Source organism: Urocitellus parryii, chromosome 13 (genome assembly GCF_045843805.1).
Source record: "Urocitellus parryii isolate mUroPar1 chromosome 13, mUroPar1.hap1, whole genome shotgun sequence".
NCBI lineage: Eukaryota > Metazoa > Chordata > Mammalia > Rodentia > Sciuridae > Urocitellus > Urocitellus parryii.
Window position 1 is genome coordinate 55,579,313 of NC_135543.1, and position 19,594 is coordinate 55,598,906.

The 19,594-nt window shown below is 39.4% G+C and overlaps 1 protein-coding gene across 1 annotated transcript in view; it reads right to left on the bottom strand.

Moving 5' to 3' along the window:
* Positions 1-19,594, bottom strand: part of Lama1 (laminin subunit alpha 1) — a 144,832-nt gene that overhangs the window by 110,426 nt on the left and 14,812 nt on the right. The window contains exons 3-4 of the mRNA XM_026408881.2: positions 18,728-18,898; positions 18,216-18,328 (exon numbers count right to left, since the gene is read on the bottom strand). Of these exons, the coding sequence (XP_026264666.2) occupies positions 18,216-18,328; positions 18,728-18,898 (284 nt within the window). The remainder of the gene's footprint in view (positions 1-18,215; positions 18,329-18,727; positions 18,899-19,594) is intronic.

Consider the following 19,594-nt stretch of genomic DNA (forward strand, 5'->3'; position numbering starts at 1 on the left):
AAGATGCATGTCTCAGAACATCAAGGAACGCTCACTTTTGATCCATGATGAAATACTTAAGTAGATGCTGAGGAAAAGCTAAAGATGATTACCGACAAGAAGGCACAGAAGTAGGAGTCCATTTAACAAGTAAACAGTAGCCTGTAATCAGCAATCTGGAGATGGGAAAGGAATTTTTAGAACATCTATCAGAAGCAGTTCTGTTTTCCATCAACTGGAAAGACTATTTCAAAAAGAGTCCACTGGGAAGCTGTCCCCTGGTCCAAGTGCTACTCTTTCCATTTGAGAGTGACTATTAGTGTTATTTCAAAAGTAAAGTTGGAACCACTTTACCTAAGAAGTCAAAACTGAAAAGAGGTCAGTCTCCATTTCCAGTCCCAATGTATTTCTCTATATACATTGCCCAATTTCACCAAATATTCAGTAATGATTTTCCTAATTTGTGGGAAATTGGTTGGAATAACCTCAGAAGCCCAACCAGGCATGTCACCAAATGTCCTTTGTGGGGATCTACACTTTTCCTCCATTCCTTGTAAACTCCATGAGACAATCCAGCTCCCCTTGGAATAAGATGAGACCACTTGTGAAATACAGTGACAGGCCCTTCTCAGACCAAGTGTTTAACACACACAGGACACTGGGAGACATTTGTGATCCGAATTATAGCATACTGAGAACAGGGAATGTCCCCTAACAATTTTCCATTGTTCCTCTTTCCCAACTCCTAACTCTGACCTTGCCCAGACCTGTCTAGTTTTCACCTAGGAACATCTTAGCCTTTGAAATTACACAAGGGTTTTCTCCAAAAGAAAGCTCCTCACTTGTTCATCTTGGAAGGGAATGTGGCAAATAAATAGTTTCTCTTTCGGTCCCTCCTGACTGTGGCAGTAGGTTCTAAAATCTGTCATGGAGACTGGCAAAAAAAAAAGAAGTCAGTAATATTCCAGGAAAAAAAAGCAAAACTGGAGGTTGTGGCCTAGCTGGGTGCTGTGGAGGTCTGCGACACACTTCCTCCTGCCTCATAGGTTGAAGGGACACATGTGCATCTGCCTTGGCAGCTCTGCTCTGTGGGTCAGCTGACCTGTGTACTCTGGGAACAGCCTGCCCAGTCAAATGACAGCAAACACAAGCCTAGGGCAGGAGAGTCAGTACTTCCTTAGCTAGGAAAATGGCTGTTCCTCCCTGAGGAGGTATGAAGGAAAGCTGGGCACAGAAGCAGCCCCCTTGGACATAGGAGACCCTGTGAGTCAGTTTTCCATTATTATACAAAATACCTGAGATGATCACCTTAAAAAGAGGAAAGGTTTATTTCAGCTCATAGTTTTGGAGATTTCAGTCCATTGTCACTTGGCACCATCACTTGAGCTCAGCACCATCACTTGGAAACACAGGTTGGGGAAGGCCTTCTCACCTCATGGTGGCCAGGAAGCAACGAGAGAGAGGAATGGGCCAGGGTCCCAATAACCCCTTCCAGGGCACATTCCCAACGACCTAACTTTTTCCCAATAGGCTCCACCTCCCAATAGCACCATGGGCTAGGACCAAGCCCTTAACACATGGGATTTCCAGGGACATTTAAGATCTAAACTATCACAGACCAGGAACAAGGGATACCTACTAACAGTTTTTCATCCAAGCCTTATCCAATAAACATTAATTGAACATATGTTTTGTAACAGGGACTATGGCAGATGCTACGAATACAGCATGATTTGGAGGCTTAGTCTGGGGTCTGTGTGGCCTCGATACCTTAATGGGAAAGATAGAGGCTGCCTAATTCACCAGGGAGAAGGTCAGGGGTTGGGTGTGGTAGAGGCCAGTTGGGTCTGGAGAAGGTGGGCTAGTCAGTGAAGCTTTTTCCAAAAGCTTCTGTAAATTTAGGGGAAGACTAGGGAAATGTCTAGGTAATGGAAGCAAAGAGCAGAGGGACAGGAAGGATACCCTGAGAGGCCAAGCATGGATGGAGAGAGAGACTACAAGTGGCCTTGTTGGCATGAGTATGGAGAGCCTGAGGGAGACTGGACAGGCAGGGTAGGCATCCCAGAGGTCTTTGTCCCTCATGGTAATACTCTTAGACCACTGAAGACCTTAAACCATGGAGTGACAGGGTCATGAGGAATGAAAGATCATGGAGTTGGATGTCAGTACTCAGAAATCATGAGAGATGGTGGGATTGACTTTATAAAGACCAAAAGACCAGAGTAAGAGATAACAGCAAGTAGGTCTCAAAAGAGTCTTCGACGAGGTCAGACTGTGAGTGAGGAAGAACATATGAAGAGGCCAAACAGGGCTTTTCAGCCCAGTCCAGATCCCTCTCTTCATTATGAGGAAGCTGGAGGGGGTGTACCCCCACCCACTTTCCCACACTTTCCTCTTCTGTTCTCAGACCTAGAGAATTTCTGGTAGCAAACTCAAGCTCTGTTCTCTCCGTCTCCTAGTTTGCACATCGACTCCTTTTTGCCACAGTAAGTGTAGCAACAATGAAGAGCTTTATAGCTTTTCATCCCCTCTCATCCTTCATCATTAGAAACACCATCATCACAGCCAAAGAAGGTACACGGGCCTTAATGATTAAGCCTCACAAACCCAACTGCAGAGACTGTCTAGAAAAGCTGGGAAAATGTGTACTGAACTAATTCCATTATACATTAACCTATTTAGTTATACATTTACAACTCCCAGAAACAATAATGATACACTTTCTTTCCTTTGCTCACTAACTGAAGCATTTAGTTTTTATACTAGAAAGGTTAGAAAGTATCGTTTTGTGTGTGCACCTAAAGTTTCACTCTGGATGTAGGTCCTTGGTCTACATCCTATTTGAAGATTTCACTTATTCTTTTAAACATCTAACTTCATTGAGCATCTTTCATTTTCCGGGTATTGAACTAATAAATCGTCACTTTTAAAGCTTATTTTAAAAATCCAAATATGTAGGATACATAACACGTAGGAAGGCTTTTGATTATTAAAAAAGTCGTGGCAGGAATATAAAATGGTGCCACTAGTATGGAAAACAGCTTGGTGGTACTCAAAAAAATTAAACACAGAATGCCATCCAGCAACTGCACTTCTAGGTATATATCCCCAAAACGTGAAAGCAGGAACTCAGTTGTTCGAACATAAATGTGTATAGTAGCGTTATTTACAATAGCCAAAAGGTGAAAACAAGCCAAATATCTGTCAAAAGATGAAAGGCTAAGCAAAATTTGGGATATAACATACAATTTCCATTATTCACCTTAAGCAGAATAAAATTTGACACATACTAAAATATGAATAAACCTGAACACAAAAAGACAAATATCATTTCCCTCTTGTATGCTACCCAGAGTAGTCAAATTCATAGATGGAAGGTAGAATAAAGTTTACCAGGAATTGGGGTGAGGGAAGAATGTGGAGTTAGTGTTTAGTGGAATAGAATTTCACTTTTGCACAATGAAGTTCTGGGGATGGATGGTGGGGTGGTTGTCCAACAAAGTGAATGTTCTTAATGCCTCTGAACTCTATAATATACACGTAGGATGGTTAAAATGGTAAATTTTGCATTGTGCATATTTTACAAGAACCAGGAAAAAAAAAAAGTAAAAATAAGGAGAGAAAATGGAATGAAGATTCAACCTTCTGTGGCGATATCTACAGGGAAAATGGGCAGGAATGTGGTATTTCCAGATAGGAGTCAACTATGAAGAAACTCACATGCCCTGATGCAAATATCTTATCTTTTTCATGATCCTATTTCTTTCATGTTCTTAAGAAGCTCAAGCAAGGAATGAGGATGCCTCACAAAATACAAAATCAAAGCCCAAAGCCACTTTTACAGAGAGTCTGGAGATGACCTGACTGGAGATCCACCCTCCTGAGAGAGTACTCTCCTGCTTGGGGCCATTACTAACCAACATGCTGGGCAGGGTGACCCTGCTGTAAGTGTAGTATAAAGTAGTAAATGATCCTAAATGTTAGCCATCTCAAGAGGCCCACCAAAAGGTAAATGTCCCCTGATTCCATGCCACTAGATAAATAGCAGGGAAAACAAAATTTCACATTATGTGTTTTAAACTTAATTTTTAAATTAATTTTCTAATTATATAGTCTCATGATCATCACTAAACACTATAGGGAAAACAGCCTTAGAAATAATTAAATGCAATAAATCAGTCATTTTATGAATTATTTTTAAAAGGATGATTAACAATAGCCCAAACCTGACCCCAAATCTATTACAGAGTGGCTATATGGGAATTCTCTTTACTTTCCATTAGTTTTTTTCTATTAACCTAAAACTTCTTGAACAACCAAAGTCTATTGATACTTTTTTAAAAAAACAAAAATGTTACCCATATATGTAGTAATTATCAACTTATAAGAAGGCTTAAACCACCCGAGTTGGCTCAGAAAGCTAAGAAGTGGCTTTAAGGCTTCACTCAATTTCTCAGGATCTCTTGGTTTGTACAGCTGTGCCACCCCAGCTAATTATTTGCAGGTTTTAATTTGATCTCACAGCTTTCCCAGGCTTCATCTCCATGCCTTATCGAGGATAAAGGGCAGGCCAGAGTGAGTCAGTGTTTTCTACAGTCAAGCGTCATTTAATTTGGGGAACACATTCTGAGAAGTGCCATTAGGCTTTCTTGTCACCGTGTGAACATCAGAGTGTACCTGCACACCAAGGTGGTATAGGCTGCTATATAGCTAAGCCATATGGCATAGCTACTACTCCTAGGCCACAAACCTGCATGCCATGTTAGTGTACTGAGGTCACATGGGGAGCACTGTAGGCAACTGGAACAAGACAGTAAGTATTTGTGTGTTTAAACATATCTAAGCATAGAAAAAGTACAGTAAAAATACTGGGCAATAGGAATTTTCAGTTCCCTTATAACTATCATATAAACCACCTGCCCCTGTCTAAAACCTCATCACGTGGCACATAACCTGTATCTGTGTATGGATTTCAAAGGGACCTCAGGTCTGAAGGTATGCATTGGCATAATCAGGCAGCTGTCCCAGTCACTAATGAGTTCGTACTTTATAATCATCTCACCAACACTAATGCTTGGAGAGTTAGACTTCAACAGTCACTCTTGCTCTCTCCACACACACATACTGAAAAGTAGTGATAGGTGATTGATTAATCAATTTTAAATTTCTTAGTATATTTTAAAATTTCTTATAATCTAAGGAATTATAAAACTAAATTTAATGTTTTCCACAATTCAGATTTAAAATGAGAGATCCAGAGGATTTTTTCTACATCACTGTATTACTCACAATGAATAACATGGATATATTTTTCATGTTGTAAGTATGATATGAAATAACAAACAGGAAAGAACTTTACCAAATGCAGATGAAAAGGTATAACATTTTTATTCACTTTCCCTAAGTTCTATAGTTATTTTTCTGGTAACTGGTGCTTCTCAAAAATTATGACACTTGGTAGTTAATTCATTTTTTTTTCTCTTTTGTTAGAATGTGACTTAAATTCTACCTGGCCTCTGGCACTGATAATCAATAACTAAAAATGTCACCACCATATTACAAAGTAATCTGATTGCCTCAATAGAAATATCAATCATGACATGTTATCCATGTGAAAATAAGACCAAACACTGTTAAAGCATCTAAATTCAGCCCAGTGTTCCAAAATGTATGTCCAGTATAGTGACAAAATGTAAAAGCTCATTCTTAATTAATTATCTGCTGTTCAATTAGCAGAAAACAGAAAAAAAGAAAAGAAAATTCTAATCTCCATTTCTGCCAAGGAACTGTGAGACATGTTTTTAGTCACCGCTAATGAGAATATAAATTGAACAATATTTTTTAACAAAAACAAGGCAATAAAGATTGTGTTTGAAAAGGGTCTAAGATTTTTTTTTTACTCAGTAATTCAATTTCTTAGAATCTATAAAAAAATCAGGAACACACCCACAAAAATATTCAAGTATTTGTTTCTGCATGATTTACAGTGGCCAAAACCTGGAAACACATTTTTAATGTCCAATAGTGGGACCAGGTTAAATGAATTATTGTGTAACCAGATAATGAGATTATTATTTGGCCATTAAAATTATTACAGGAATTTAGCTGCTGGCTTTGAAGAAGAAACCAGTACTTCCTTGCCCTCCTACAGACAACTAGAAAATAGACAAAGTGTGCAAAGAATGGTTTTAAAATACTGGACAGGGGTATCAAAGCACAGAAATTCCTGGGAGAAGACACAGGGCTGCCCCGCTTTCTGCCTGAAAGCACTTTCTGGACTCTGGTTTGTTAATGTCTTATCCTCTGGCAAATTCCACTCTTGGAGTAACAAAAACATACACTCAGAAAAAGTTTTTCATAAAACCGTTCACAGTAGCTTTTTCACAATTGACAAAAGCTGGAAACAACCCAACAAGAGAATAGGTTAACAAATTTCAGCATATTCATGAAATAAAATACTATTCACAAATAAAAGGAACATGGGCAACAGCACATTGAATCTCATGGACCTAAGGTTCAGAGATGGAAGCCAGACACAAAAACATGGTGCAGGATATGATTCTATTTCTAGGATGAACAAAACTTTTATATATATATATATATATATATATATATATATATATATATATATGACAAAACTTATTCAGAGTGAAAAAAATCAATGGTTCCTCGGCTAGAAGTCAGAAAAAGCATTAGTAAGGAATTGAGGGGGAAAGATATAGGGGGATACTGATGGGTGATGGAAATGTTCTATGGCTTGATAATGGAATAGCTTACACTTGTCTTTGGATTTGTCAAAATTCATGCAAATATACACTCAAGTTTTGCCTCTCACTGTCTGCAAATCACAGTTGGCCCTCACATCGGAGCCTAGCACTCTGCTGAAACCGTATCAGTGATAGGCAGGCACGTCCTGCTCCCCTCCATCTCAGATCCTCAGTCGCTCACCAGCACTGGTTGTTGACACAGTTCACTTTGCATCTTGCTCATGTACCATGTAATTAGTCCCACAATGGTTGCATCTGCACTGAACACGAACAGATTTTTCTTGCCATTATTCCCTTAACAATACAGAACAACAGTTATTTACGTGGCAATTACATTCTATTAGGTATCAAAGTCAACTAGAGATGCTTGAAAGTGTGTGGGAGGATGTGTGGTTTATATGCAAATACTACATCATGTCATATAAGGGTCTTGGGCATCCGAGGACTTTTGTATCTCTAACCCGATTGCAATGTGTGTTTCAGTGTGTGTGTAGGGGGGTGTCCTGGATCAATATCCCGTGGATATTAAGGAATGACTGCATATCCCAATAAATAGAAAAAAGGAAACACTTTTGGACTGAATGCATGATTTCAGCTCCGCATACAGCTAGGTTTTCCCTTCTGAAGGTCTTTCCCAAGCTGTGGCCTCCTGCCACATCCTTCTCCCTTCCTTTAGCAAGTCATTCTTTGGGTTGCTTCCTTGAACCTCTCAGCTGTTCTTCCTATGTGTTCTCCACACATCCTCAGCCCCTGCACATCTTGTACCACAGAGAAAAGCCATCTCTTCATTGCCTGTTTCCCCTAGTAGACCAGAAGCCCCTTGAGGACCCAGCTCTTCCATAAGCCAACCATGGAGGCAACACTGCTATGCTGGTTAACAGAGCTTAAGAACTTACCTTCTCTGTGATAAGGGCTTTGGGTGAATAGGGTCACTGTCGCATTCATGAATGAATCCTGGGCACCCAAAACCAGAGATTCCACGACTTATTAAATATATACAGGACTCAGAGATAGGATAGACTGGAGCAAAAGCTAATTTCCGGTTCTTTGAGTCACAGGTGACATTTTTAAAGAAAATTTTTTTCTTAAACTTTTCTATATTTTATAATTTTTCTGCTATTATCATGTTTTTTAATATTAGAATAAAGGAGAGAAAAGGTCCACTGAAGACAATAAAAACTCATGAGATATTTTGTGGTGTTGAGCTGAGGTACTCCTAAACCACTCTATTTTAATTTGTCACAGCTTTCTTTTCAAAGATGGAAATGTTATAGCCTAAGTAGAAGCTAAGTCTAAATATAAAAAGATTTTTCTTTAAAGCTAGAATGGCTTCCAAACTGCACTGTATGTCTCAAACAGGTATTTCTTCAGAAATTAAAACTCAATCACCTTTTTTTTTTTTTTTGAAGCCTCAATATAACAGGAAGAAATAATGATTTCAGAACGGACTTCCCTTTCTTTCCATAAATATACAAGAAGCTTTATTTTGATGCCAAAACAGTTCAGGATGTGAAAAGCATATTCTGACAGAATCCTGCAAAACTGTCCTTGCTCATTCCCCCAAATCCTTCCCCATTATGAGCTGGAATAGGAGACACTGAGACAGGCCAATCTTCTGCCACTCAAAACCAAATAAGGAAATGAGGGAAGGCCTGGTGAGTTCTACCGAATGGCAAGATGGTTATCCTGAACTCTTTTGCAAACCACCCCTCTTGTTGAGAAAGTTAAAAACTAAATTTTGTCAAAAAAAAAAAAATGAAACCCCATGTGATTTCTGAAGCCTGATCTTGATTATTTTCACCTACTCAGCTCACCTGCTGTTAACCTCTAGCAGTTTAAAGTACAGTACTGGTGTCTCTGTTTGAAGGATACAGCTCTCCACTTCTTCTAAGTATGAGCCTGTGGGACCCTGGAAGAAAAGATCTGTCAGGCTGCAAAGCCTGGACCTCCTAGAGGAAGGCCTTCTAAGCACGAGGCACTCATAGTCCAAACAGGTCTCAGATTCTTCCCTTCTCCTCCCACTGACAGGTGGGGTTGGTCCACATTTCCCACACTTGAATGTCTGCCCACCTTAGTGACAGTGGTCTATATGGCACGGGGAAGTTGGTGTTGTGTGACATGGAGGCCAGGTCTATGAGGGAATGTAATTTCTGCCTATTTCTCTGGAACATCTGCCCCAGAACCCTGAGCCCACAGTGAGCAACCTGTTGGAGGCAGCCATGCTTTGAGATGGGCCACACCAGCCCACATGGAGAGACCACAGAGAGGCCCTGAGGCCACATAGAGACAGACTTCCAGCCTGTCCCTACCTGCCCCAGGGTCTGCCCCAGCTGCCCAAGGGCCTCTCCCCCAACTGCTCTCCCTCCTCCTCCAGGGTCTCCAGCCTTAGACACATTCAGCAAAGCCTTTCCTGAAATCTTGACCCCCCCTCAAATCAAGAAAGGTGCAAAATAAATGTTTCTGTTTTAAGCCACAAAGTTTTCCAGTGTCATCTTACACAGCAATCAATAACCAGAAGACAAGCTATGTGTGAAAAGATTAAATGAAGTGTAAAAATGTTAAAACAGGAGACATAAATCTGAAAATAGAAGTTTCACAGAGAACATGACAAAACACACACACACAAAAAAAAATGTCTGAAGGGCAGGAATGTAGTGTGGCTTATTTCCAAATCATAATGAAGAACTTGAGATCTCTTCGGATCTATTCACTGAAAAATTCCAGAAAAACTTAATATTTAAAAGTTGGTTGAGGCCAGTATGAGGCAATAGAAAATGGAAATAGAATGGTTTTGAATCAATGTAAGTACACAGTACCAGTGATTTCTAACAGTGAGTTTCCAGGAAGCGTCTCTGCTAAACCTCTTTTAATGAAGTCAAGACTCATTTGTAATAAGGGTCACCAATCTATATGCGATTTTGTCCTAAAAACTATTAAAGATGGAATGTACAACTCTGCCTCCTTTCTTATGGGCCTTGTCAATGTGCTTAGCAAATGCTTTATATTTGAATACAGTCACCAACCTCACCTAGTTTTGGTCAATTTTTTGGAATTTGGATGGGGGTGGGGGAGACACAACAGACACTCAGTTTAATGATGTTTTATAAAACCCAGCACATAAGCAGCTCTTGTCTAAAGGTTTGCATACAACAAAGGCCTTTCTGTGATTATTTTCCCACCACAAAGTGCTACTTCCTAATTAAACCTACACAGAAAACAAGGTCCTGCTCTAAAAGGCAGCTTTATTGTCAAAGCCAAGGAAACACTTTCTCTTTTATGAAACAGATTTTATCTCTTCAAGGATTTTTACTCACAAATTGGACCCTCCTAGTGAATTTTTTGCCCAGGTTTAAAAATTGTTTAAAGGAAAATATAAACCCTTGATTCATTTTCCTGATTCCTGGCCAAAAATCATATGTTAGGTAGCAGCACTACCAGCCACTGCAAAAGTACATGAAGGAAGTGCTAATATTCTGCTGATTCTCAGGGAGAGGATTCTTCAAGTTGCAATGCAGGCAAAGGAACTGGGCAGGGGTGAAGGGTGCTAGCATCTGAATATTCCCCAAATCAAGAGGAAATGGTAAGAGTGTCCCCATAAAATTATAGAGAAGGAAAACGAGGATTGGAGTCCAAGGACATGGGAGGTGAAACTGTGAGGCATAGTGCCCAGAGAACTAGAAATTTTGGTTTGCAATCCAAGCTTTAGCAGATGAACTACATGACCCAGGGCAAGCCAGAGATCCACTGGCTCTGTGTTGCCCTTTCCCTTCTTAGAAAGAAGAGAACAACTGCATTCCAGGATTGTAGGGAGAGCAGATGAAATAACACGGAGGAGGAAGAAAATGCCAAGTAGTCTGTAACCTGTACCTATACATTCTTACATGTATCCAAGGCAATAAACATTCCTTCTTAAAGATATACTCAAAATAAAGCTAACCATAAATTTGTAATATGAACCTCAAAAATGATTTCTATTCACTGCATTACTTCATTGGCATACAGATGAAGTTAACTTTCTTTTTTTTTTTTTTACTATCAATAACTAAAAAATAACCAAAGCACCAGGTCTAGGAATTATTGTGCAAATGATGGGTAAACCATATAAAAGACAAATGCAGCTTTAAAAATTATTAATGGGTTGTGGTTTTATTGGGAAATGTGTGTGCTAAAATGTTAAATAAACCATCAGGACACAATGCATCTATCATCTAATCTCAGCTGGAGAAACGATGTGGTCCAAAGAGGCAGAGCCCAGGTTCTTGGATGTCAGGAGTCCTACCCTTGAACAAGTTACTTAAACTCTCTAAGCCCTGGTTTCATTGTCTGTCAAAGGGGATAATAATGGGTGGAGGCTTGTAAGGCGATTATGAGGATTTAACGACAATCCAGATCCTGTGTATAAAGGACAGGGTCTGGCTCAGTAAATATGTAATAAGTGCATCACTATAAAATGCATGGAATCACATGCAAAAGACTGAAAGCAGATACAACAAAATATTATTAGTGGAATAATTTTTCAGAATGAAGGAACTGTGAATTTTTCTGCCTCTTTCCACCCATCTCTACCTTTTTATTATTCTACAATAACCCCATATTACTTTCCAAATCAGAAAAATAATCATTGACTTATGAATTAATTTTCTAAAAAATCTACTCAATGGTACTTCTTTTTTATATTTATTTTTTAGTTGTAGTTGGACACAATACAGTTGTAGTTGGACACAAATAAATTTTATTTATTTATTTTTATGTAGTGTTGAGGATTGAACCCAGGGCCTCGCACATGCTAGGCAAGCACTCTACCACTGAGCCACAACTCCAGCCCCCACAATTGTAGTTCTTAGTTAATACTATTAGCTATCTCTAATTAGATTATATTAAGGTCTTGTTTAGCATTCCCCCTGGTGATATCTGAAGTTCTTTGGGAATCCCAAAGTAATTTGTGAGTTAGAAAGAGGACTGAGGGAAAGAAAACACAGGTTTATTGAGTGTGAGGAATTTTGTCAGGTGCTATATATCATTCTTAATGCAATTGCATTCTACTTTGCAAGTTGCACTAATGTATATCTTGTTACCATTCTCTATGCATCTCTACCATACCTTACAACCAAAAATTAATAGTAAACACATCCACACATTAAAAAATTCTTCTCCATTTCCTCTACCACTGTCCTTAGATTCACAGTACCAAGGTTCTGCCCTAAGGCAGTCTCTCAGCTGACATCCAAGGACACCTAATCTGTGGATGAATTAGAAGGCAGTCCATGATTTTTCCAGGAGAATTCTAAAATTTGTATTTCCATTCCAAAATTAATCTAAAAGACACATGAGCATATTCAGAATCTGGCTGACTACCATAAATAACAAACTCATGTCCCAGGATGTCAAAGGCTGCTACTCAGTGTTTATGTCATTGCCTTGACACCACCTCCTGCAAAGAGAGTGTTTGTGCCAGTTGCTAGGTAACATCCAACCTACCTTTCTGGATTCTGCTTCCTGGAACTCTGAAAACCACTGCTCCCCAGTGGAGGTACCAGAAAGCAGGAGGAAGGAGGCTGAGAGTGTGGAGGAGAGAGATTGGAATTCTGAAGAGGGAGTTGGGACTGCCCCTGCTTACTTGCTATTCCTGCCAGACATCATCCTTGGCCTGGATGGGCCAGTTGACTCCAGTCTCCTGCTTTCTGGTACTCCCAAAGGAACCTCACTATGCCCTACAGAAACAGGGAACACTCCTCCAAGTCCAAAGGTGCTATTAGCCCCACACTCCTGCCTCCTCAGCCATTGCTCTCACAGAGCTACCTTTCTGATCCCTTTTTCCCCCAATTTTCCAGTACTGTATTACCAATTCCTCGTTCTAAATAAATCCCTTTACACGCCTGGTATAGTCTCTGTTTTCCTGATTGGATCACAAGATATGGTGAATTATGTTTTTTAAATGTGGAAAAGGATGCACAACATAAAATGACCATTTTGGACATTTTAAAGTGCACAGTTGAATGATATTAGGTAAATTCACAACCATCACCACCATGTACCTCTAAAACTTTGCATTATCCCAGCTTGAAATCCTGCACTCGTTAAACATTCACACACACACCCTCCTGTCTCCCAGGCCCTGGAGAACCACCATGCCACTTTTTGTCTTTCTGAATTGGACTACTCTAGGTACTTCATATAAGGAGAAACGTAGTATTTCTTCTTTTGCGTCTGGCTTATTTCACTTAGCATAACGTTTTAAAGGTACATTCGTGCTATAGTGTCAGGAATTTCATTCCTTTTAAAGGTTGAAAAATACTCTCTATATACACATACATTCTATGTGTATATACATATATGCATACATATATGTATGTGTGTGTATCACATTTAGCATATCCATTCATCTGTTGATGGACATTTGGGTTGTTTCTACCTTTTTGCTATTGAAAGTTAAGTATGAGTATTTGAGTCTTTATTTTTGGTCCTTTTGGGTATATACTCGAACTTCTAGGTCATATTACAATGCTGTGATTCATTGTTAAGGAACCAACACACTGTTTTCCACAGTGGCTGTACCATTTGCTCTCCCACCAGCAATGAAGAGGGGGTTCAATTTCTCCACATCCTGGCTGACACATAATTTCCTATTTCTTTTATAATAGCTATCCTCATCAGTGTGAAGTGGCATCTTGTGGTTTTTGTTTTTTTTAAAAGAGAGAGAGAGAGAAAATTTTTTAATATTTATTTTTTAGTTTTCAGCGGACACAACATCTTTATTTTATTTTTTATGTGGTGCTGAGGGTCAAACCCAGGGCCCCGCGAAATGCCAGGCGAGTGCGCTACTGCTTGAGCCACATCCCCAGCCCATCTTATAGTTTTGTTTTTTTTTAAAGAGAGAGAGAGAGAGAGAGAGAGAGAGAGAGAGAGAGAGAATTTCTTAATATTTATTTTTTAGTTTTCGGTGGACACAACATCTTTTATTTTTATGTGGTGCTGAGGATCCGCATGCCAGGCTAGCGTGTTACTGCTTGAGCCACATCCCCAGCCCACCATCTTGTAGTTTTAATTGTCATTTCCCTCATGATTAATGATGCTGAACTTCTTTTCATCTGCCCAGTGTATTAACTTTTGGGGGGAATGGGGTACCAGGGATTGAACTCAGGGGCACTCAACCATTGAGCCACATCCTCAGCCCTATTTAGAGACAGGGTCTCACTGAGTTGCTTAACCTTGCTTTTGCTGAGGCTGGCTTTGAACTTGAGATTCTCCTGCCTCAGCTCCCAAACTACTTGGATTACAGGTGTGTGTCACTGCACCCAGCCAGTGTATTAATTTTTTTTAAAAACTTTTTTTTTAGACATTGATGGACTTTTATTTTATTCATTTATTTATACGTGGTGCTGAGAATCGAACATAGGGCCTCACACATGCTAGACAAGTGCTATCCCACTGAGCCATAACCCTGGCCACAACCCCTCTATTAACTTTTAATATATCATTTCTCAAACTAGAAATACTTCTGTTCTGCTAAGAAGCACTAACATAATATTATATCATAATATAACTAGAGGGGCCTAAAAGAATTTTGACAGTCATAAAATTCAAGATCCACAGACTGTACATCTTCCCCCAAATTATATCTTTTCAATTTTAAGTCATTAAAAGTGATCACTGGCTCATTTTGGGGTTGCTGGATGAAATTCTAAATCACTGGACAGTGAACAGCATTGTATTAATGCAGACCACCACATAAACGTCACTTTGACATTTGTTAAAGTTCACTCAGCTTTATTTTTCTTAAAACAAAAATACCACACACATTCCATTCCCATGAATTTTTTAAAGTAAGATCTTACTAAACATCTAAGAGGAGCCTCTAAAATATGAATCAATAAAAAAAGGATACTGAGCATCATTTATAAGAAGTAAAAAAAATAAATCTAATCATTCCTCTTGTAACATATGATCAAAATGAACACTGTAGTTAACCTTACTGCAAACTGTACAACATCTATGGACTTTCTGATAGCTGTACTTTTTATCTTTAATTTATCTTCCAGGTAAAGCATTATACATAGAGGCTAAAAATGTTGTGATGTCAATAGCTGTCATCAACTAAAAATTCAAGAATGAGATCGATGTCTTCAGCATTTGCCAACACAGACGGAAATCAATTGTCATAAAACCTCAGGAGCTAACATATTTATTGAGTTACATGAACATATTTATAATGTTAAGCTTCACTGCTCCTGAAAATATTAAGATCTATCTGTAACTCTACTTTAGAAATCTGCATTTTAGGTGTTACATTTCTATAGGACTAAAACAGTCAAAAGGCTTGTTAGTTCACTATCATCTTTTAATCAAGCTGGAAACAAAAAAAGAGACGAAGTAAAAAATAACATTGATGTGAGTATTCACGTCGTGCCTGAGCCACATCATTGGCTGGGTGTGCAAGAATGAGCCAGACGTCCCTCAAAAAAACACCAGAGGGAAAATAAGGAGAGGAGAGTTGACCTCAGGGAGTACATGATCTAGGAATTAACCAGCAGTGGCTGATGGTTGGCCAGAAAGGGAAACATGCAGATTCTGGCAAAAGAAAAGAGTAAGAGGAAGGTGGAGCTAAACCCTAAATATGAGCATCAGCAAGACCAAAGAAGCTTGGGGGAGATGTGGGAGGAGGAGGGAGCTAACGCTCCAGGAATCACTGTTAGAGGGACAACTAGCTCAGGGCTGCCTGTGAGGTGAAGCAGCCAGGCTCTTCCATGACATGTTCTTGTCTAATGGAATTTAATTAAGTATCTAGAGCTGAGTTCATTTGACAGGAAATAGAGGGGATAAAGGAAAGTCTCAGAACCATGATGAAATATTGCAGCCAGTGTAGAATGTGGGACATTCAAGATGAATGACCTGGTCTACTAAAAAATTTAATACCATTAAATATAAAGCACAGGACAACTAGATCAGAAGAGCCAGGGATCACAGCAATCAAATGCAATGCTTGGTGGTCCTTATTGAATCCTAGTTTGAAAGGAAAGAAAAATATATACATAGAAGACACTGGTAAAAAAATTGAGAAAACTGGGTGACAAAATAGTTACTAGAAAACTATTGCTACTTTTGTTAAGCAGGCTAATGATGTGATGTCTATCCAGAATAAATATCTTTATTTTTAAAATATATAAATGGAAACACTTGTTGGTGAAATGTAATGATGATTGCAGTTCCCCTGAAGCAAATGTGCCACAATGTTTTAAAAATCTCAAGGGTGGGGATATGTGGGTTCACTGTAATATGTGTTCTACACATTTTAAAATGCTTATAATAAAAAAATTAACCTAAAAAATAAACTTCAGAAACATTTGCCCAGATATAAGTATAATGTACTTTTTAAATTGATGCATTATAATTATACATAATAGGGGGTTTGTTATGCCATATCATATATGCATATAACATAATTTGCTCAATCTCATTCCCCAGCACCTTCCCTTACCGTCCCTGTCCTCTCCCATCTACTTGCTCTACTCTACTGTTCTACCTTCTATTATTGTTATTTTAATTAGTGCATTATGTATATATGTACACATATGCACAATATACCTTTTAAACTGAAAGCACTGCAGAATTTTTGTACTGTGTAAAAGATAGAGGAATTTCTGAGTATTGTTTTAATTATCTTCTTTTAGAAAGAAGCTCACTCCAAAACACTAGAAATTGCCTATAACTACACATCCATGCTTGTTTTTGAAATATGTCTTAAGGATCTAAAACTGATACTCCTTTTTGGAATTCCTCCACTAGCTCCAGCCAATCCCAAACAAAAGGGTTCCCTTCAGGATGAAGTCAAGCCTAATCAATGTCAAGATAAAGGACAGTTCAGAAAGAGTTTGAAGTCTATTGGCAAAATATCCAGTTCTTAGTTTGGGTAACCTTATGGTGTTAGTCAGCATTCTGTGATGGTGACAAAACACCTGAGTTGATCTGCCTCATTGCTTTTGGGCTTATGACAAGGCAGAATATTATGCAAAAAGAACATGAGAGAGGAAGCTGCTCACCTCCTGACAGATGAAAACAAAAAGAAAAGGAGGAAGGGGCCCAGGGTCCCCACATTCCCTTTAAGGCATGTCCCCAGTGACCTAATTCCCTTCCACTAGGCTATACCTAATAAAGTTTCCACCGCTTTCCAAAAGTGCCACATGGCACCAAGCTTTGAACACAAGGACTTTGCAGGACACTTACCAAATGATAGCACTCATAGAATACTGCTTTCTTAATAATCAACATGGTTGTACTTTTTCCTTTAGAAAAAGGAAAATAAATCAGAAATGTAATGGGAAAACCAAACAATGCCCACAGAACCATTCTTAGCACTGAGTTTCAGTAGATGGGAGAGGACAAAAGGGGCTCTTTCTCTTTTTATTTGGAGGAATTCAAAAATATTAAAAGGTATCATATTAATTTAAGTTGTAACTGCTATAGAAAGCATTAATTCCATAAAATTGTGAAACCAAGCATGGAAAAAGTCTCACAAATGTCACATTTTACAAACTCATCCACCACAACTATTAGAGATCAAAAGCTCCTGCTATGTAAAGTTATACAATATTGCCTTCTACTTAAAATCCAGCATATTTTTTAAACTATCACTTATTCAAAGAATCCTAATTGTCACTAAATTTACAAATTCCAATCCTGCAGTGCACACCTCAGTTACTTGTTTCTTTCTACTGCTGTAAATATTTCACACAAAAATCTATGACACCAGAGAATTTGAATGGAAATACACGTGAATGTCATGCAATGGCTTTTCCAGAGAACTCAAATCAGAAATTGTAATAGCTCCAACATACCTCCCCCTCTCTTCTTCATGCCTTCCACACAGACTCCTTTCCCATTTCCAGAAATCCTGGGGCAACCAATATCATATTACTCTGAATTCTCATCTTGGCCTTGAAGCCAGGTAGGAGAAGATGTGACAGAGCTAATCTACCTGGCCTTTCCCACTCATGCTAAAGACTTTGCTCACATTAGCATGGAGCAGCCCAGCTTACACATAGCCTGGGACAGACGGCATCTAGCAGAGGTGAGATATGGTCAAGAGGTTCAACTATGCCCAGCTTTAAGCAACCCTTATACAATACATTTGCATAATGCATAATGATAAGACAGAAAGCTGAAAGTTAAGGACTCTGTGCACTTGTCCTTCTTTCCCCAGGTGTCTGTGACTCTCCCTGGGACATCCAGCCCTCTGCCTGGCATTCTGTCCTGAATGATGAGGATTCCTTGCCAACAGCTGCAAAGAACATCAATCACCTGTAGGCAATGTCACTCATCTCCTCGGAGACACCTGAGAAGGATAAGTGTGACAAGAAATGGTGCCAGGGACTACTCCTGTACCTCATTTGACTTCACCTGGTGGAAAACAGTGAGATCAGAATGTGTTAGAAAACAAGCCAGACATTCCCCAAAGGGTCTGGCCAGACCTACCTGTCTTAGGTCCAGAGTGATTGTGACCCAGTGATACTCTCTCCCATTTTGAATGCTGGGACTTTGCCACCAGTTGTTGGTGCCGTCTATCGCATGGGATATTGGGTGGCGTTCTGTTAAGAGAAAATAAAAACAGGCATTCCGCTCAGCTCCTGAATTTCTAAAAATTATAGAGCTTTTAAACCCTCATGGGTTTAAAAGCATGGCTTCCTGAGAGAAGTCTTCAGTTGTCACTTTAGGGAAAAAAAAACAAAACAACAACTTTAAAACACAAAGATCCAGTTTTCAAGATTCTGTTCAACTCACGGTTCATCTTTGCCTCTGCAGAATCCCTTTGTCTCAGCTGATATTTATCTTTCAGCCACTGGGATCAGGACCAGGTTGAACCATCCCACGGGTGGGAATGAGGTGCAGCTTGGAGGGAGAGCACACGAAGGCCCTGGGCCCCACGCCAGCACCAAACATTATGTTAAATTAAATAATAAAATAAAATGCATAGGAGCTGCACTTGCCTTTGGGGTTCGAGCTGGTACTGTCACAGACCCGGCACTGGGCATTGCGTACAGGGCGGCCGGGCACGTGCTCCACGAGTTTGCAAAACATCTCGGGCCCCTTCTCTCCACAGGTCGCGTTGGCACTGATGTCAGCATGGCTGGCCAGATTAAGAATGGCAGGGAACAAACCTGAAAGTCAAAGATTCACCAAATCAGCGTGTAGCCTCCCAACCCACTTCCTAGGTCAATCAAGGAGAGATGGCAAAACCAAGCACGAGATGAAGGCAGCCTTCCACAAAAGCAGGATACACCGTCTGGTTTCCCTGATGTGAAATGCTAGGACAAGCAAAACTCATGTATTAGAAAAATTCAGAACAAGAATGCTGGCTACCTGGGTGGAGATTGACCATGAAGGGACACAAGGGAACTTTTCTGAAGTAGAATGTATCTTGATGAAAGTCTGGGTTTCCCTTGCCTATGCAGTTGTGAAAAAAAAATCATAGAATGAGTACCCTTAAGGTTTGGGTAGATTTGACTATCTTACTATATGCAACTTTTACCTCAAATAATAAAATAATCATAAACAAATATTGAGGTAATGCTGAAATGTTTAAGCATGAAGTGTCCTTAATACCTTCAAGTCACTTTGAAATGCATCAAAAAATAGGCTGGATTGATGGATAGACAGACAGACTGGTGTGTGGATAGACTGTAGATAAAGAAAATAGAGTGAATTGTTAATTGTTGAATCTCTGTGGGAGAATAAATTTTCACTACACCCTGTTTTCTACTCTTCCTTTTTTTTTACAGGGGGGTGCATACTAGGAATTGAACCCCAAGGGCACTTAACCATTGACATACATCCCCAGTCCTCTTTTTATTTAT